Source organism: Odocoileus virginianus, chromosome 30 (assembly GCF_023699985.2).
Source record: "Odocoileus virginianus isolate 20LAN1187 ecotype Illinois chromosome 30, Ovbor_1.2, whole genome shotgun sequence".
Lineage (NCBI taxonomy): Eukaryota > Metazoa > Chordata > Mammalia > Artiodactyla > Cervidae > Odocoileus > Odocoileus virginianus.
The window spans coordinates 34326531-34348215 of record NC_069703.1 but is presented as its reverse complement, the minus strand read 5'-3'; the positions used below and the strand labels follow the sequence as shown (position 1 = coordinate 34348215).

The window sequence follows — 21685 nt, the reverse complement described above, 5'->3', positions numbered from 1 at the left end:
ACTCTGTGTTTAATAAATACAAGATGTTTGTACACAAAGTGGAGTGCATATGTTCTCATTTGATCCTCATATCAAGACCCATTTTGCAGATGACAAAATCCTCACAAAGTATCCTGCTCTTCTATTATCCATGATCACATCAAATAAACCATGGCAGCAAAAAGAATACAAAGAGATTATAAAAACAAAGTTGTTCAACTAAACAAATTACTGTTTTGCACTAATAGAAAATAAAGCAAAATAATAAAATAAAATCAGTCATTAAGAAAAGCAGCACAAAATCTAAAAGACCAAACATAACTTGGTAGCATCTCATTCAAAGGTTCTTATCAGTCAAAAGCAGTAAACAGTTAAAAATCGAGGCTCTCAAACTGCTTCATAAAAGCCTAACTTCATTCTTTTATGTTTAAAGTACAACTTCCAAAATCCAATTTTGGGAAAAATATCTGAAAACAACTTCTGAGATCTCATCAAACTTTGAATAGACTTTGACTGTATTGTTTCTTCATTACTGTCAATTAATATATCTATAAACCTAAACTGGACTGTGAATTTTTTGTAGGACTTAGTCTTCAGCCTTGAACCCTCAGAATCTAGCACCATGCCTGGAATTAATGTGTGCAAAATACAGAGAATGAGCAGCTGCACATTTGAGGGAATCTTACTTTGTGTAAAAAATGTCTCTGTAATAAATTTTTCTCCTCCATACTACCAATCCCCTTCCTTGTTGGGTTTCTTTTTTTGTTTTTTAATTCTTCCAGTAAGTAAAGAAGAATCTGAAGACTTCCTTCCTTCCTACCCTTTCTGCCTCAAAGTCTCTCCAAATTCCTATTCTTTAATGTAACACTTAAGGGTATTTTGCCATTGACAATAAAACAGCTGTATCTCATATCAAGCTACAAATTATCTAAGAGTGGGGACCATGTATTGGATAGTAATATACATTTTGGTCCATTTTTAGTAATCTCTCAAAATATAAAAATTTTGTTGAATTGATCTAGATTACCTTTTCAGGCTGTGACATTTTCCCCCAGATCTCTAGTAAGTTATTCTGGAGCATAGTTCCAAATCAGAACACTGAAATGATGCTATACAAAAAAAAAAAAAAGGCAAGAAAATTAATCCCAGGTCTGTTTTCTAAATGTATGCATAACACTTCATATGATAAGAAAAAATCAAATGATTTCGGCACTTAATTGACACTATAGGCCAAAATGGCAACATAAACAACTCTTCAGGAAGGAATTTCCTAGCAACTCCTATTAAACCTGTAGAAGAGGGTCTGCTCTGGGTGTGGGGCGGTGCACTGCAGGCATGGAGAGAGAAACGCCTGCGGCGAGCCACTAGAGAGCACTCAGAGCGCGAGAAACAAAACACTCACCTGGCCTCTGCCCGCAACTATCCCTGCTGCTGAGTCCAGCACTTTTACAGACTGCAGCCAGCCTGACTGCCTCACAGGGAAGATGACCAGCGCATGTTGTAAACAAAGAACTATGAAAACTATAAGGACCACTTACACATATTGGGACTGATACTGATTTTTCCTTTTGAAGTAAGGTCCATCTTCAGCTCTTCTCTGGTCAAATTTAATTGTATCAAGTTCTAAAGCATAATCCTAAAGATTCTGTCTTTTGGATTTTTGCTGAACCAAATAAAGCAATTCATCAAATTTTTGGTCATCAACCTTTTGTCACATGGATATTTTCCTTATAATACTACTTGTGATCAAATTTCAGTTTTAAGCTAAATTCTTCTACCCATAAGGATACATTTGGCATATTTTCTATAAATTTAGTGGGGGTTTTCTTGTATTTTTACTTCTTAAGGTTACATCTCCTTTTGTGTGATTTTTAAAATATACTTTCAATCTATAGCATGATTATTACAAGATCAAGGTCCTCAAATTATTAAAACTACACAAAACTGTCATACCAGTCTCTCGGGTCTCAATGTTTTATAATTTGCTTAATAGCTTATATCTCTTTCAAATATATACACCACACACATCCAAGATTACCAGGTACAATAAGGAGAAATACTTTCCTTTCTGTTCTTACCAGAATCCTTAAACAAGGAGGTAAAGTGATTCTTCCCACAGTCATTTAATAAAACAGAATATTATAGAGTAGTCACTGATCAGCAAACAATATCTAACAAAACTGATTTAAAGAGTTAATCAATGGTTAATGAATGCCTTCGAGTTTCATTACAGAATATTAGTGTAGCACTGAGTCTGAAAAAATGGTACACAAAAGACACATGCATACACATAAATATATTTTAAACATACTTCTGATGTTTCTATTGAGAAATTCATTACTGTGAAGAAATCTTAAGATAGGCAACTTAATAACATATTTCAAATTTCATTTTATTTTAGAATAAGTTTCCATAGAAGTCTTAAGCTATATACAACTAAGCTACTCCTAACCTCAAGTGTTAGAGTTCCTAAACAGTAATCCAATACAAAATTTAAATCCAGGAACTACTAGTGAGATTTTCCTGGAAAATTTCAATTGCTGAAAAGCAGTGAAGAGGAAAAAAATTATGCTTTTCTATGAAAATAAAAAGCAAAGTGCTAGCAAATTAGTTAACATAGTAAAACCTCACTGAGGAATAATCTAAGGTTCATAGGGTAACAATAGATTCAAAAGGGGAAGAAAGTTTTTCTCCAACAGAAAGCCACTTTAACAGAGGGGCAATTATTTTAAATCAGTATGTAAACTCCAACCGAGATTTCACTCTATTTTATCGAAGCTCCATTATTATGTAACACCACTAATAACCAAACACGCAATGCCAAAGACAATCTGTTGAGGCTGAGTTGCCATGACCCCCGCCCCCAAAACGGACCACTTTTATCTTGATAGAAAAGGTACTAGAAAACCAAATAAAACCATCATTTGTTAAAATATATTCAGAAGTATACAGTAAATGTAAAAATAGATGGGAAATGTTTAAGAAAATAAACTAGGTGAATTTTAAATATAAGCAATATTTAGTATGAAAAATACATTTACACAAGTAACTACACGCCACATTAAGTTATAATTAAAAACTGACAAATCTACAAACAATGTTTAACCCAGAACAGAAAGCTTTTTTCCCAAGTAAGTTCAAACAGAAAAAAACCCAAACTTTTCTTTTTTGGTTGGGGGGAAGGGGCATACTGCGCATGCTTGCCTAATCTTAGTCCCCTGGCCGGGGATCCAACACAGGTTCTGGCAGTGAAAGTGTGGGGTCTTAACCACTGGACTCCCAGGAAGTCCCTGAAACCCAAACCTCTCGTTTCCACAGAAATTCAACTTTGATATTGACAGCATTTTTCTTCTGATCAAAATCCAGTAAACTCAATTACCAAAAAGTCTAAAAATCATCTCTCCAATCCCAGTCTCTTTACTCCTTTACTTCGCCTTTAAATTGCAGATAGGTTGATTTTTCCAAAACATGTTTTTTGGTAAACACCCTTTACTCAAAAGACCTCAGTGCTACTACCTCTGACCACATCCTCCCACAGTTCAAAGGACATTAAGTTCCTTAGCCTGGTAACAAAGGCTCCAACTTCCCTTTCTGGCCTCCTCTTATAACTCTCCTAGAGGAATCTTCTCCAATCAAATCATTTGACCCACTGACCTCAGAATTTCACATTGCAATTTCATAATTAACAAAACAGCTTATTCTAAAGATTAACACTATGGAAAGCAAAGCAAATTTTCTAAACATGTTTAAAAATGGTAAGAATGAAATGTATTCAAACCTTATATATTTTAAGAGACTAAGTTAACGTCTTGTTGCTGCTGTTCAGTTGCTAAACTGTGTCCGACACTTGCAACCCCATGGACTGTAGCCCACCGGGCTCTTCTGTCCATGGGATTTCCCAGGCAAGAATACTGGAGTGGGTTGCTATTTCCTCCTCCAAGTTAATGTCTAGTTATCACCTAAAATGACTGAAAAAATCTGGAATAGAACCAGACCTAGGGCGTCCCTGGGTGGCACAGTGGTTAAGAATCCACCGGTTAATGCAGGAGACACAAGTTCGATCCCTGCTCTGGGAAGAACCCACATGCTGCATGGCAACTAAGCAGGTGCATCGCAACTACTCAGCCAGCATCTAGAGCCCTGGAGCCCCAACCACAGAGCCCATGTGCCGCAACTACTGAAGTATGGCCTAAAGCCTGTGCTCCGCAACAAGAGAAGCCACCTCAATGAGAAGCCCACGCATCACAATGAAGAGCAGTCCCTGCTTACCACAACGAGAAAAGACGGCACTTAGCAACAAAGACCCAGCACAGCTAAAGATAAATAAATCTTTATACACACACACACACACACACACACACAGAACTAAACCCATATCGTCTCTCAAGATTTTAAGATACCCATACGGCAAAGCCACCATTCATTCCTGAATGAAAACTTAGGTGACAGAACTAGTTCGGATAGCACAAGAGATGTGGAAAACCTGGACAGTTTCTACATACTTGAACTCCCCTGATAATATTTAATTATTCACCATGAGGACCCAAACTGTTTCTAAATTCTGCAGGCCAGTAAGTTACCACTACTTTCGCAGTGAAAGTACTTCCCTAATTTCACCCTACAATGTTTTAAAAAATTTGTTTTAGAGGAAAGATAACTATTTTCATAAGCATAAATGGTTAGGAAGTTTTGGCTGTAATCAACAAACTTCTGAGCACTGAAGTTTAGATCCTAAACTTGAGAAAATTAACTTTCTCCAAATTATTAAATAGTTTAAAACTTATTTAAACTAAACCACTGGAATAAAATGAAGTAGAACATAAAGGCATACAACAGTTCCACAGATCCTTTAGATAGGAACCGGGGGCCTGTTTGCAGTGTGGGAGGGGGTGGCTTCTCAGGGGCTGAGTTTGCCCTTTTCCCCTCCCCCCTGCCTCCTACCTCCAGTGGGGATGGGCCGGCTCTTCTCTGGAGTTTCTCAGTCCCTTTGTTTTGCGAACCGCCGGCAGTGTGTTCTGTGTTCGGGCCAGTTAATTTTGACCCTTGCTATCCCACAGTTTAAAAAAGCTCCCTCCGATTGCTCTCAGGGTCTTCGGGCCGGTCCTCACCCTAAGCAATGCCGCCCGCTCCTCTCCGTTCCACCCCACTTGTTGCTGGCGGGTACGGGCGTCTGGGGTACTTTTCTGCTGGGAGTTGCTTTTAGGCACGTAATCTGTGGGCCTTGTTTAATTTTTCCTTCCAGTTAGATTGTTGAAAACTTCCCCCAGTCCCGCCAGTGCGAGGGTTTCCTGGTGATTGGAAACTTCCTCTATTAAGACTCCCTTCCTGGGACGGGTCTCCGTCCGTAGCTCTTTTGACTCCCTTTTTAGCTTTTATATTTTGTCCTACCTCCCTTCGAAGACAATGGGCTGCTTTTTTGGGCGCCTGATGTCCTCTGCTAGCGATCAGAAGTTGTTTTGTGAAATTTGCTCAGCGTTCAAATGTTCTTTCGATGAATTTGTAGGGGAGAAAGTGGTCTCCCCGTCCTAGTCCTCCGCAGTCTTGGCTCCTCCCTCCAGTTCCACAGATCCTAAATCCCTTTGCTAAGATATTTACTTTTTGTAGAAACAGTACCTGACATTTATGGAAAAAGAAAGCAAAATAAAAAACTTCTTTTACAAGAAAGAAAATACTGAGACTTGGTTCAAAATTTTCAGAGGACAAAGTGTGTATTAACTTAACCAGTAAATCCGCTTCTTCCTGGAGATACTGACAACCACACACAAAAAGAGAGGGAGGCAGTATCTGAGATATCAGGTTATCTGATTATGCCCACGTGCTGCATATGCAAATCTACAGCAAAGGCAGAAGAAACGAAAGGCAAGAATCAAAGAAAGTTATAGAAGAAAGGAGTAGAGAGTCAAGGGGACAGTTGGGAGTAAGGATAGAAAGAAGGGGAGAGAGCTAAATGTAAAAGACTAGAAAGAAGAGGAAAAATAAATCAACAAAAAGAGAGGCAGTGTTGCTGAGGTACATTTGCCACAGAGACATTACTCCCAAAGGTAATATGCCACTCCCAGGAAGTAACTGATAAATCATTTGAAAACCATTCTTAGAAAATCTGATTCTTAAGAAGAATTAAACCCAGAATCTTTTCCTAAATGCTCTCAAATTGTATACTTTTATTACACTTACTTACAATTATTGTAAATTATAAATTTTTATTTTTGAATTTTAACCTCAGAATCTGTTTGAGAAGTTCTAAGTTTAAACTAACACCTGATTTGTTATACTCTCAAGTGATACATCAGTATTAATCCCTTAAAAAAAAAATACAGTAACTTCTGGGTATTTATATAACATAATAGAGGAGAAAAACAAACAGCAACAACCACACACACAAAAAAAACCTAAAAAAATGATAAAATTTCTTAAAGATAGTATGTCTTAATCAGGGTACCTATGAAAGTGATGCAACATACAGCAGATGGGATCTGAAACAAGTACTTTATTTTTAAAAGGTGCAGAACTAAAAGAATTGGTGAGGTGAATGGCCCTGGAGCTGGTACTGGAAATACAGAAAATATTTTAAAGAGAGGAACTAGTAAAAATCCAGGTGAGGTGAATGGCCCTGGAGCTGGTACTGGAAATACAGAAAATATTTTAAAGAGAGGAACTAGTAAAAATCCAAAGTCAAGAAGAGTTAATGAAATGCCTTTAAAGACAGAAGATATGAAATATTAACTAAGATTCTACCTTTGTCTGGTCTTCCAAAACAAAAGGGTATTCCTGACTGGTCTGGGTACCTTTAGCAGGACTCATGAAGGGATGTTAGTGAGAATTTTTAAAGATGTTTGAAGCTCTGAAAAGAGTACCATAGACTCCTACAATCTTTCCAGGTCACAGGGAAGATTGTGTGACCTTAGAATCTCTTCATAGCTTTTTCTCACAACATTCTTTCCAATACAGGGCTCAATAACTAAACAATAGGCATTTAGGCCTTTTCTTTTTGACCTTAGACTACATTTTACATTTGTTCACCAGAAAGACCCTCTTCAAAACTGACACACACCATGATAGTTTTATCAGAAAGTATCTAACCATAAAGTAAGTGGCACAATTTAGCCAGAATAATTTCAGAACCATTCTACCTCTAAATTCTGAGAGTTATCAGTGAGAGGTTTGGTTCTTTGGGTTTGACTTTTGTATGTTTTCTCCAATTGTTCATTTTCTCCAACTTTCCAACTGCCTTACATAGCCACTATCCTTTTACCCTCCTTCTTTACTTTCCTCCTATATGTACAGATACACACAAAAAGAATGTCAGTCCCGTTATGTGTGTATATGTATGTGTGTAAACATGTATATGCACATATATACATACTAAAATACACATGGCCAATATCAGAGTATAAACCGAAGACATGAATAACATCGCAGAACAGGAGTAAATTCATTTATTCTTATTTCTAAGCTAAAACACAAATGTGGTTAGTTACTACAACTCACCAGATGGTTCCTCAGGCTCACTTTCATTTTCTTCCTCAGGTGGGGCTTGAGGGGGTGGTGGAGGAAGCTTCTTTTCCTTCTCTGCTTTAGCATTTCTCTCTTCTTCTGAATAATACTCGTCTTCTGAGAGGTTGGCCAAACTTTCATCCATCTCTCTGTACTCTACCTATATGGAGATTATACCAGGGAAAGCTAAATACAGTGGACATCTGAAGTCAGAAACTCTATTTGAAACCGTAGGTAAATATGAATTGCTTTCTATCTTCAATTTTTAAAGGAAATAAGCAGAGAACAAAGAACAGGTTAGCTCCTAACAGGTAACCATTAAAAACAAAATCTCTCATGAAACAATCTAATGTCAGTTCAGATTTAGCCCAAACTCACTTTCACAGTACTGAAATTCAAATCAATGACTCTGAGGCTCTCTACAACTAAAAACTGTGTTTGTGCATGATCTATATGTAAGTATATATTATGTTCACATGCTGCAAGTTTCAACAAAAGACAAACAGTCCTCGGTCAGACAAAAATATAGTCAACTAGAATAACAAGTCTGTCCAATGCCAATCTGTACTTCTAACTACTATTACATAGGAAATAGGAAAACAGCAAAAGAATTTCAGAAACCAAATCAGAGGTGCGGTGGTAGGCAGGGAATAAAAGCTGCAAATGGTAGTAGTCAAGTTAAAAACAATATAAAGGTACATTTGCTCAAAGAAACAAAACACTGGTGACTGAAGAGAGTTGAATGATTAGAGCAAAGAATCCTTATGATCACAAACTAAGAAGTAAGTCATGGGGAAATGGAGACTACAAGCCTTATTGCTACTAATTTATACTGGTTATAAAGAGGAAATCCAGGTCACAAGTAGAAAGAGGAAGCAGTCCTATTGAATGTTTTATTGTGGGATAGAGCAACTTAGGATAGAGAAGATTATGGACCTCTCTGTTAAAATGTGTAATGTGGTATTACAAACAAGTCATCAACCTTGCTCAGTTCACTCAGTCATGTCCAACTCTTTTCGACTCAATGGACTGCAGCACAACAGGCTCCCCTGTCCATCACCAATTCTCAGAGCTTGCTCAAACTCATGTCCATCAAGTCTGTGATGCCATCTAACCATCTCCTCCTCTGTCATCCCCTTCTCCTCCTGCCTTCAATCTTTCCCAGCATCAGGGTCTTTTCAAATGAGTCAGTTCTTTGCATCAGGTGGCCAAAGTACTGGAGTTTCAGCATCAGTCCTCCCAACGAATATTCAGGACTGATTTCCTTTAGGATGGACTGGTTTGATCTCCTTGCAGTCCAAGGGACTCTCAAGAGTTTTCTCCAACACCACAGTTCAAAAGCATCAATTCTTTGGCACTCAGCTTTCTTTATAGTCCAACTCTCACGTCCATACATGACTACCGGAAAAACCATAGCTTTGACAAAAGACTAAAATAGTCCTCAGTCAGACAAAAATATAGTCAACTAGATTAACAAGTCTGTCTAATGCCAATCTGTACTTCTAACTACTATTCCATAGGAAATAGGAAAAACCTTGAACACTGTCAAATCATCATTTTGACTCCCATCCCAATAAAGATTTCAAGAAGCCACAGAAACAACAGCTGCCTATCCTGGATTCAATGAAAAGACAAAATGAATAAAATAAACAATAATTTACTGGCTGTGGAGACAGGGCAAGGACAACATGGCTTCCACATAAAACACACCTAACTTACTAGAGTTCTGAAATGTGAAATCCTGTGGATTAGAGAGAATATAATCTATTTTAATTTTTGAAACATCTCTGAAACAGCTCCAGGTTGCTGGCTGCTATTATCTGTCTTCTTTTTTTAAAAGTGACATGACCACAGATTTGGGGAGTCAGTAGCTAAGGGAACAGAGGTAAGAGTTTTACTGAAAACATGTATTGGATTAGAAAATGGAAACAATTATGTAAAAACTGAATAGTTTTGACGTGCTCTAAGAATCTTCAAATCTCTTATGATTATACAGTGGAAGTGAGAAATAGATTGAAGGGGCTAAATCTGATAGAAAGAGGGCCTGATGAACTATGGGTGGAGGTTTGTGACATTGTAGGGAGACAGGGATCAAGACCATCCCCAAGAAAAATAAATGCAAAAAAGCAAAATGGCTATCTGAGGAGGCCTTACAAATAGCTGTGAAAAGAGGAGAAACTAAAAGCAAAGGAAAAAAGGAAAGATATACCATTTGAATGCAGAGTTCCAAAGAATAGCAAGGAGAGCTAAGAAAGCCTTCCTCAGTGATCAATGCAAAGAAATAGAGGAAAACAACAGAATGGGAAACACTAGAGATCTCTTCAAGAAAATCAGAGATACCAAGGGAATTTTTCATGCAAAGATAGGCTCAATAAAGGACAGAAATGGTATGGACCTAACAGAAGCAGAAGCTATTAAGAAGAGGTGGCAAGAATACACAGAAGAACTATACAGAAAAGATCTTCATGACCCAGATAATCACGATGGTGTGATCACTCACCTAAAGCCAGACATCCTGGAATGTGAAGTCAAGTGGGCCTTAGGAAGCATCATACAAACAAAGCTAGTGGAGGTGATGGAATTCCAGTTGAGCTATTCAAATCCTAAAAGATGATGTTTTGAAAGTGCTGCACTCAATATGCCAGCAAATTTGGAAAACTCAGCAGTGGTCACAGGACTGGAAAAGGTCAGTTTTCATTACAATCCCAAAGAAAGGCAATGCCAAAGAATGTTCAAGCTACTGCACAATTGCACTCATCTCACACACTAGCAAAGTAATGCTTAAAATTCTCCAAGCCAGACTTCAGCAATACGTGAACTGTGAACTTCCAGTTGTTCAAGATGGATTTAGAAAAGGCAGAGGAACCAGGGATCAAATTGCCAACATCTGCTGGATCATTGAAAAAGCAAGAGAGTTCCAGAAAAACATTTATTTCTGTTTTATTGACTATGCCAAAGACTTTGACTGTGTGGATCACAATCAACTGTGGAAAATTCTGAAAGAGGTGGGAATACCAGACCACCTGACCTGCCTCTTGATAAACCTGTATGCAGGTCAGGAAGCAAGTTAGAACTGGACATGAACAACAGACTGGTTCCAAATAGGAAAAGGAGTATGTTAAGGCTGTATATTGTCACCCTGCTTATTTAACTTATATGCAGAGTACAGCATGAGAAATGCTGGCCTGGAAGAAGCACAAGCTGGAATCAAGATTGCTGGGAGAAATATCAATAACCTCAGATATGCAGATGACACCACCCTTATGACAGAAAATGAAGAAGAACTAAAGAGCCTCTTGATGAAAGTGAAAGAGGAGAATGAAAAGGTTGGCTTAAAGCTCCACATTAGATCATGGCATCTGGTTCCATCACTTCATCACTTCATGGCAGAAAGATGGGGAAACAATGGCTGACTATTTTTTTGGGCTCCAAAATCACTGCAGATGGTGATTGCAGCCATGAAATTAAAAGATGCTTACTCCTTGGAAGGACAGTTATGACCAACCTAGACAGTATATTAAAAGGCAGAGACATTACTTTGCCAACAAAGGTCTATCTGGTCAAGGCTATGATTTTTCCAGTGGTCATGTATGGATGTGAGAGTTGGACTATAAAGAAAGATGAGTGCCGAAGAATTGATGCTTTTGAACTGTGATGTTGGAGAAGACTCTTCAGAGTCCCTTGGACTGCAAGATCAAACCAGTCCATCCTAAAGGAGATTAGTCCTGGGTGTTCATTAGAAGGACTGATGTTGAAGCTGAAACTCCAATACTCTGGCCACCTGATGCAAAGGGCTGACTCATTTGAAAAGACCCTGATGCTGGGAAAGACTGAAGGCAGGAAGAGAAAGAAACGACAGAAGATGAGATGGCTGGATGGCATCACTGACTCTATGGACATGAGTTGGAGCAAACTCTGGGAGATAGAAGGAGAGGGAAGCAGACATGACTGAGCAACTGGACAACAACATAAAATTTTCTTTTATAAAAAAGGACTTTTTCCACTTGCTAAAAAAAGCTTGAAAACCATCTCAAAGAATCATACACTCTAAAAAATAAAAACTATTCCCCTGAGAAAAAGAATGGCTGCTCTGAACACAAACAATTGGGAATCTTTTGTGTGCTGTGCTAAGTTGCTTCAGTCGTTTCTGACTCTGTGTGACTCTATGGAGTATAGCCTGCCAGGCTCCCCTGTTCATGGGATTCTCCAGGCAAGATTACTGGAGTGGGTTGCCAGTGAATCTTCCCAACCCAGGGATCCAACTCAAACCTCTTAAGTCTTCCACACTGGCAGGTGGGTTCTGTACCAGTGGCACCAACTCAGAAGACTGAATTCTCTGAACACAAAGGATTGGGAATCTTTTACCCCTAAGTAAAACCCTCTGCTTATTTAGCTTGTATGTACAGTGTATTATGTGAAACGCGGGGCTGGATGACGAACAAGCTAGAAACAAGGTTTTTGGAAGTATCAGTAACCTCAGATAAGCAGATGACACCACCCTTAAGCAGAAAACGAACAGGAACTAAAGAGCCTCTGGATGAAGGTGAAAGAGGAGAGTGAAAAAGCTGGCTTAAAACTCAACATTCAAAAAACTAAGATCACAGCATCCGGTCCCATCACTTCATGGCAAATAGATGGGGAAACAATGCCAACAGTGACACACTTTCTTTTCCAGGGCTCCAAAATCACTGCAGCCATGAAACTAAAAGTTGCTTGGTCTTTGGAAGACAAGCTATGACAAAATCTAAACAGCGTATTAAAAAGCAGAGACATTACTTTGGGGGCAAAGGTCCGTCTAGTCAAAGCTCTGGTTTTTCCAGTAGTCATGTATGGATGTGAGAATTCGACCATAAAGAAGGCTGAGTGCCGAAGAATGCTTCTGATGTTGAAGAAGACCCTTGAGAGTCCTTTGGACAGCAAGGAGATCAAATCAGTCAATCCTAAGAGAAATCAATCCTGAATATTCACTGGAGGGACTGATGCTGAGGATGATGCTCCAATACTTTAGCCACCTGATGCGAAGAGCCGACTCACTGGAAAAGACCAATGCGGGAAAGATCTAAGGCAGGAAGAGAAGGGGCCAATAAAAAAGGACAATTGGTTGGATGACATCACCGACTCAAAGGACATGAGTTTGCACCAGTTCTCGGAAATGGTGAAGGACAGGGAAGCCTGGCAATGCTGCAGTCCATGGGATCGCAAAGAGTTGGACATGACTGAGAGACTGAATAACAACAAAATCCTCTGAGTCAGGGGTTCTACAACTACTTATAACCAAGGACAAACAGATGTCCCAAGAGGCAGATATGAGTCAGCAGGGTACTTGTTCTTACCTGTACACCCATGACTCTCAAATTTACATCTCTAGTCTCTCCTCTCCTCCACTCCCTAGCTAGAGTGATTCATTCACTTCCCAATCACCTTAAAGCTCATCTTTTAACAGTGCTTCCTTGTAACTCACCTAGGATACAACTGCCAGATTAATTTTTCCAAATACGTGATATTTCACATAGTTTAACAGATGAATGCCAAAACTGTCATAGCAGCATATAAACTCTCTGGCTCTAGCTAGTCAAACTTACCTCTAATCATTTTCTAACATACTAGTCAAAATCATCCCTAAATCCCTAAAAGCTACCCTCATCTTTTTCTGTAAATCCAATGCCTAAAATTCAAGGATCACCTCCTCTGTAAATCACTCCCTAAGTCTTCCACACTCACGAATATATCTTTCCCTTCTCTATAAATTCTCATAGTACTTACACTTCATAATCTAGCAATATTGTCTGATAGAATTTTCTGTGATAATGGTAAAGTTGTGCATCTGTGCTTCCAATAAGGTAGCAGATGTTCAAGCTGGTTTTAGAAAAGGCAGAGGAACCACAGATCAAACTGCCAACATCCGCTAGATCATTGAAAAAGCAAGAGAGTTCCAGAAAAACATCTATTTCTGTTTTATTGACTATGCCAAAGCCTTTGATTGTGTGAATCACAATAAACTGTGGAAAATTCTGAAAGAGGTGGGAATACCAGACCACCTGACCTGCCTCTTGATAAACCTATATGCAGGTCAGGAAGCAACAGTTAGAACTGGACATGGAACAACAGACTGGATCCAAATAGGAAAAGAAGTATGTCAAGGCCATATATTGTCACCCTGCTTATTTAACTCATATTCAGAGTGCATCATGAGAAACACTGGACTGGAGGAAGCACAAGCTGGAATCAAGATTGCCGGAAGAAATATCAATAACCTCAGATACGGAAATGACACCACCCTTATGACAGAAAGTGAAGAACTAAAGAGCCTCTTGATGAAAGTGAAAGAGGAGAGTGAAAAAGTTGGCTTAAAACTCAACATTCAGAAAACTAAGATCATGGCATCTGCTCCCATCACTTCATGGCAGACAGATAGGGAAACAGTGGCTGACTTTATTTTTTGGGGCTCCAAAATCACTGCAGATGGTGATTGCAGCCATGAAATTAAAAGATGCTTACTCCTTGGAAGGACAGTTATGACCAACCTAGACAGTATATTAAAAGGCAGAGACATTACTTTGCCAACAAAGGTCTATCTGGTCAAGGCTATGGTTTTTCCAGTGGTCATGTATGGATGTGAGAGTTGGACTATAAAGAAAGCTGAGTGCCGAAGAATTGATGCTTTTGAACTGTGATGTTGGAGAAGACTCTTCAGAGTCCCTTGGATTGCAAGGAGATCCAACCAGTCCATCCTAAAGGAGATCAGTCCTGGGTGTTCATTGGAGGGGCTGATGTTGAAGCTGAAACTCCAATACTCTGGCCACCTGATGCAAAGGGCTGACTCATCTGAAAAGATGTTGATGCTGGGAAATTAGGAGGAGAAAGAAACGACAGGGGATGAGACGGTTGGATGGCATCACCGACTCAATGGACATGGGTTTTGGTAGATTCCAGCAGTTGGTGATGGACAGGGAGGCCTGGTGTGCTGCGGCTCATGGGGTCGCTAAGTTGGACACGACTGAGTGACTGAACTGAACTGAACCGTGGCTATTGAGCACTTGTTATTGTTGTTCAGTTGCTTAGTAGTGTCTGATTTTCATGACCCCATAGCGTGTAGTGACCAGGCTCCTCTGTCCACAGGATGTCCCAGGCAAGAATACTGGAGTAGGTTGCCGTCTTCTTCTCCAGGGGGTCTTTCTGACCCAGGAATTGAACCTGCATTTCCTGTATTTGCCACTGAGCCACCAGGAAAGCCCCTCACCATGTGGCTATTTAGGACTAAATTAAAATTAAAAATTCAGTTTCCTCAGTCTACTAGCCACATGTTAAGTGCTACCACATTGCACAGTACAGATCTAATGTTTGGATCTCTACAACCTAGACACAACTCTATACAATACTCCGACTACAATCCCTCCAACTTTCTTGCTCCTAGAAAAACCTCATTTCCAATTAAATTCTTTTGCCCACTGTTCCCAACATTCAGTTGTCCACTCTGGATTTCCTATCTGCTTTTCAAACCACTTTCTATTATATTCCAAGCATTTCTCACCTCTTTTTCTTAGCGGGTAGCACTTATATTGGGTACCTACTTAACTTATTCCAGACACTGAAATAAGCATTTTGTTTACATTATATATAAACCTAATAATGTTGCAGATAGATTTTCCTGAGGAAAAGGAATCACAGGAGGATGAGTTAATCCCAGAAGTTCATCCTTTTCCAGACTACTATAAAAAATTCTGCCCTTTTTCAAGGTTCAGCTCAAGAACACCATTCCTTAAGCTGTGTGTTGTTCCCAAAGCCTCAGTCCAACCCAACAATTTCAAACCTTAGTTTGCCATAATGTAAGCATACACATTCAGAAGTGAATTTATTCTTAAACTAAAGGAACTTGAGCATCAGGGAACTTCAATTGCCTGGATTCCTTTCAATACAATACCCTAAACTTAATTTCGATCACACAATTATATATACTTACTTATTTATATAATTATATATTATGCATATATAATTTTTAAATCCCCCCAAAAAACTGAATAAACTCCCAAGCAAAAAAAATACATATATATCCCTTGGATAAACCCTAGAACTCTTGAAGCAAGGCCTATCTACACTGGACTCAGCTTACATTTTACCCCTTTATGGACACTCTATCCCTGAGGTCTGTTTTCTCTGGCTCCCAAGACTAGGTGTGAATATGGAGGTCAGCTTCCCCAGTTCTTTACTTTCGAGGTGGCTCTCCAAATAAACACACAACCCATTTTTCTTTTGGGAGTTTCAGAGCTAATCACAAAGGAAAATTAAAACAAACATAGGATAATTACAGAGTCTTATAGCATGATCCAAATTAATCTACAGATTCAACATGATACCAATCAGAATTTCAGTTGCCTTTTTTTCAGAAATGACAAACTGATCCTAAAATTTATATGGATATACAAGAGATACAGAATGGCCAAAACAATCTTGAAAAAGAATAAAGTTGGAGAACTCACATTTCCTGATTTCAAAACATATTGTCAACCTACAGTAATCAGGTCAAGATGTTGCTGGCATAAGAACAGAAATATAGAACAATGGGATAGAACTGAGAGTCCAAAAATAAACTCACACTTACAGTCAAGCAACAAGGGTGTCAACCATTCACAGGGAGACAGAACAGCTTCAACAAATTGTGTTGGGACAAGTAGCTATACACAGGCAAAAGAATGAAGCTGAACTTCTACCTCATGCCATCTACAAAAATTAACTCCAAAACGATCATTGTATAAAACTGTTAGAAGAAAACACAGGAGTAAATCTTTATGACATTGGATTAGGCAATAGTTCCTTAGATGGAACACTAGAAGCAAAAGGGACAAAAGAAAAAATATTAATAAGTTGGAAATCAAAATTAAAACTTTTGTAATCACCATATATACAGAACTCGAACCACTCAACAATAAAAATACAACACAATTTAAAGATGAGCCAAGGAGGGGTTCCTTGGTGGCTCAGTGATAAAGAAGTGTTAGTCACTCAGTCACGTCCGACTCTTAGCGACCCCGTGGACTACAGTCCTGTCCAGGCTCCTCTGTCCTTGGAACTCTCCAAGCAAGAAAACTGGACTAGGTTGCCTTTTCCTCCTCCAGGGGATCTTCCTGACCCAGTGATTAAACCTGGGTCTCCTGCACTGCAGACAGATTCTTTACTGTCTGAGCCATCAGCGGTTAAAAAAAAAAAAAAACCAACCTGCCAACACAGAACGCACGGGTTCAATCCCTAATCATGGAAGGTCCCACGCGCCCCAGAGCAACTAAGCCCTGGGCCACAACTACTGAGCCTGTGCTCCAGAGCCTGGGAGCCACAATTACTGAGCCCAGGTGCCGCAACTGACGAAGCCTGTGTGCCCGAGAGCCCATGCTCTGCAACAGGAGATGCTGCTGCAATGAGAAGCATGTGCACCACAAATAGAGAGCAGCCCCCGTTCAGTTCAGCTCAGTCGAGTCCGACTCTTTGCGACCCCATGGACGGCAGCACGACAGGCCTCCCTGTCCATCACCAACTCCCGGAGCTTACTCAAACTCATGTCCATTGAGTTGTGATACCATCCAACCATCTCATCCTCTGTCATTCCCTTCTCCCACCTTCAATCTTTCCCAGCATCAGGGTCTTTTCAAATGAGTCAGTTCTTCCCATCAGGTAGCCCCCTAGCTAGCTGCAACTAGAGAAACGCCCTTCCAGCAATGAAGACCCAACACAGCCAAAAATAAGTTAAAGAAACAAAGAGCCAATGATAGACATCTTTCACCAAAAAAGATATACAAATGGTCAATAAGTATACGGGAAAATACTCAATTCAACATCTTTAGCTTACATATTAAAAAACCGCAATGAGATACCACTTCACATCCACTAGAATGGCTATAAATAAAAAGACAACATCAAGTGTAAATAGGATTAGAGAAATTGGGACTCTCAAATATTGATAGTGGGAATGTAAAATGATGAGGCTGCTATGGAAAACTGTTTGGCAGCTCCTCAAAAAGTGAAACAGTCCATGTGTGCTAAGCTGCATCCCATACAACCCAGTAATTCCACTCCTAGGTACCAAATCCAAGAGAACCAAAAACATTCACACAGGGCTTCCCTGGTGGTCCAGAGGTTAAGAATCCGTCTGCCAATGCAGAGCACACAGGTTCGATCCCTGATCCAGGAAGATCCCGCATTCCTCGGAGCACCTAAGCCTGGCACCACACTATTGAGGCCGTGCACCTAGAGACCATACTCCACGAGAGAAGCCACCACAATAAGAAGCCCAGGCACTGCAACTAGAGAAAGCCCATGTGTGGCAACAAAGACCCAGCAGAGTAAAAAATAATCTAATTTTAAAAAAATCACACAAAAACTTCACAAATGTTCACAGGAGCAATACTCATAATAGCCAAAAAGTGGAAACACCCCAAATGTCTATAAAATGATAAATGGATAAACAAAATGTGCTATATTCGTACACTGGAATATTAGCCGGTGAACTATTAAGTTCTGAATGGAAGTACTACAACAGGGATGAACTCTGAAAACATGCTAAAGCCAAACACAAAAGGCCAAATATAATATGGCTCCATTTAAATAAAATGTCCAGGAAAGGCAAATCCACAGTGACAGAAATTAGTTATTGCCAGGGGCTGGGGTTAAGGAGGAATGAAGAGTGCCTGCTAATGTTACAAGTGTCTTTAGGGGATGATGGAACATCCTAAAATTGACTGTTGTGCTGGTTGCCAACTTTGTGACTATGATAAAAATCACTGAATAGGCTCAAAAATGGTAAATTTATTGTCTGTGAATTCCCTCAATAAACTTTTTTCTTTTTTTTAATCTCATCGTCTGGTTTTCTGGCCACATTCTCTACTGAAATAGTAAAATCAAAACCCAATTGGGTTTCTGCCCTCTATTTCATTTCAGTTGGAAGTTGTCAACCTGTGTTTTGGCTAAACCTCCCTCTAGAGACATCCCTAGGGCAGGGTATTCTTGGTAAGAGAGCTCTCAAAACTGGGCAATTTATTCTGAGGTCTCTCAGTATGGGCAATACTCAAGAAGCTCCTCATACACACTGAACTGGTATACCTATTTAAATTATAGAGATAATATGCATAAGTTACATGATTTAAATATTTAGTTACTTAGAACTATGATTCCAGTTTTTTTAACTGTACCATGAAATCTCCAGAAAAGGCCCATGTCTAAAGTCTGCGCTTCAGCACTGCCCCAGTGCCCTGCTCACTGCTGGTGTCCCATGTGGTCCTTTGTTTCAGAGGTTGATGATACCCTACTGTGTTCTAAGTGTAGGGTTTATATTCCAGTTCCACCACTTACTTAGCTTTCTGACTCTGGACAAGTTGCTTAAACTGGGAACTTCAGCTTACTCATTCCTGGAATGAGGCTAGCAATACCTGCCAGTTACTATTATTTTAACAAACATAAAAATGCTGGTCACGCTTTGAATACAGCATCTGGCACCCAGAATTGTGAGGCAACTATTGTCTGTATATACTGTCCTTTTAACAGTGCCTTGACTGATATTAATCAGCTTCCTCATCTGTAAAAATCTACATCAAAAGATCTCTGATAGAATAAAAGGGAAAAGGGGGAAAACTCGCTAGCACACAGCAAAGGGCTCAAAAAAACAAAAAAAGTTCCTCCCCCCACCCCCACACCATCTCTCCGGCTAAGGCAATTTCTTTACCATCATCCTACAGCCTCAATGTGCTCCTAGCTGAAACACATAAATATCGCCGAGCAGCTTCCAGACACATCTGTGGACAAACAAGGGATGAATGTCCCCGACAAGGCCAACCACAACTCCAAGTCAGGGAGCCATTTTTTTCTTTTTCCAGTCAAGAAAACGAAAAGGTGGACGAGATGTAAATGAGTAAAAGACTCCCCTCCAAGATCCCCCTTTTCCTGGGACGGCCGGGTCCCTGCACAAAGACGCGTTCATCACAGGCAAACACCTTCCCTTCTCTCACCCCACCCAGTCAGTCAGCCGGGAGGTGGGTGGAGGTCGGGGTGGGCGTGGGGCTCAGGGCCCAAGACCCGGGCTTGCGGAGGTGGAGGTGGGGGTAATGAGGACTGGACAACCTCAGGGGAGCTAGGCACCGGGATTCTGTGGTTCGAGGGTGGGCAGTCGGGCCTCACCTTCGCTCGCTTGCGCCGGCTGGTCCGTCGCCCCTCCGGTGTCTCTGCGATTCCCGTTTCCATGGGGGTCGCAGACCCAGGCACTGCGGTAGGCCCGGCCTGAGGCCCGGCGGACCCCGGCGGCTCGGCCAGACCGCCCGGGGGCGAGGCCCGCGGGGGCTCCTTCTTGCGGGGAGTGCGCTCTCCAGCCGCCCCCGGCCCCGCCTCGCCAGGGCCGGACAGGCCCGTGGGCGGTGGGGCCACCTCAGAGCCGTTCTCCGCGCCACCCGCTACCCCCGCACCGGCCTCCGACCCGGCAGCCGCCGCCGCCGCCGCCGCGGCCGCTGCAGCCGCTGCCTTCTTCCCAGACAACATGTCGGGCCGCCTGGCCGCCGACGGCCGTAGGGGCCGCCCGGTCTGTCGGTCCGTGGGTCCGGCGCCGCCTCGCCGCACTTCACACTGTCCGCGCGCTGCCAACCGCCGCCGCGTACGCACGCGCTGTGCGCGCTCCCGCCGCGCACGGACAATAAGGCCCGGGACGCCCACGGCCCCGCCCTCCCCGCTGCCATAGAGTGGCGTCCTCGAGGCTAGAGCGGCGCCACGGCAAATTGCGCGAAGCTTTCCTAGAGCGTCTCCTTAGCCTTCGGGATCCGTCCTGGGACGGTTCTCATTCTAGGGCTTCTGGGCCAGACTGTACATCCGAAGGCGACCATTTCCTCTAGAGACTTGCATGTATTTATAAATTCATTCGTTCATTTACTCATTCATTAGTTCAACTAGTATTAATATGCTTACTACGTGACAAGAGTTTCAAGTTCTTGCTTTCAAAGAGTTTACAGTCTAGTGAGGGGAAGACACTGAAATGTAGCTGGTAGATCATCTTATTTACTATTCATAATTGTCCTGCTTGGATGGATTGGCAAAATCTTGGAGCGCAAATGAATTTCATGGTAATAAAATGGACAAAGGAGTCCAAATGAAATTGTCATTTCTTATTGGACTTTGTTCATACTCTTCCTTCTATATGGACCCTCCCCCCTCCCCGACATTTGCACTTTCGCACTTGCACCTCCTCATACTCCTGTGCTCCCCATCCCCATTGCACGTGACAGCTTTCCACTCCAGGTTAATTCTAATGTTTCCATTAGAAACATTACATAACATAACAAACATTGCATACATTACATTACATAACAATCGGCCCAGATTGTTAATCAGTCAGTTTAGTGCTCAGTCGTGTCTGACTCTGTGACCCCATGGACTGCAGCCCGCCAGGCCTCCCTGTCCATCACCAACTCCTGGAGCTTGCTCAAACTCATGTCCATTGAGTCGGTGATGCCATCCAACCATCTCATCCTCTGCCTTCCCCCTCTCCTCTTGCCTTCAATCCTTCCCAGCATCAAGATCTTTTCCAATGAGTCAGTTCTTCGCATCAGGTGCCCAAAGTATTGGAATTTCAGCTTCAGCATCAGTCCTTCCAATGAATATTCAGGACTGATTTCCTTTAGAATGGACTGGTTGGATCTCCTTGCAGTTCAAAGGACTCTCAAGAGTCTTCTCCAAAACCAGAGTTCAAAAGCATCAGTTCTTTGCCAGTCAACTGTCTTTATGCCAACTCTCACATCTATACATGACTGCTGGGAAAACCATAGCTTTGACTATATGGACCTTTATTGGTAAAGTAATGTCTCTGCTTTTTAATATGCTGTCTGGTGGAGGTGGTTTATTCTTTTAATTCTTCCAGGAATACTTCACTGACCCAACAATGAAACAGGACTTGTGTTCTTCAAGCTTATTTCCATCAGGTCACAGAGTTGTCATTGCTTTTCTTACAAGTTTGTGACTTCAAAGTATAATTTTCAAAAAATGATTCCATTTACGTGATGTTCAAGGACGAGTCCAACTGACCTCTAGCGATAGAATCTAATCAGTGGTTGCCTGGGATAAGGGTGGGGTTTGACTTCAAAAGAGCGGTAAAGAACTTGCTGGTAGTGATGGAAATGGTTTATATCTTGACTGGAGTGTGTATACAAGAGTCAAAACTCATTGAACCACACATGTAAAATAGGTATAT

The 21685-nt window shown here is 41.0% G+C and overlaps 1 protein-coding gene across 3 annotated transcripts in view; it reads right to left on the bottom strand.

Annotated features, from left to right (window-relative positions):
- Positions 1-20117, bottom strand: part of KDM1A (lysine demethylase 1A) — a 64604-nt gene extending 44487 nt beyond the window's left edge. For all 3 annotated transcript variants that reach the window (XM_020874556.2, XM_070458900.1, XM_020874557.2), the window contains exons 1-2: positions 19633-20117; positions 7468-7633 (exon numbers count right to left, since the gene is read on the bottom strand). In XM_020874556.2, the coding sequence (XP_020730215.1) occupies positions 7468-7633; positions 19633-19986 (520 nt within the window). In that variant the 5' untranslated portion in view covers positions 19987-20117. The remainder of the gene's footprint in view (positions 1-7467; positions 7634-19632) is intronic.
- Positions 20118-21685: the final 1568 nt, after the last annotated feature.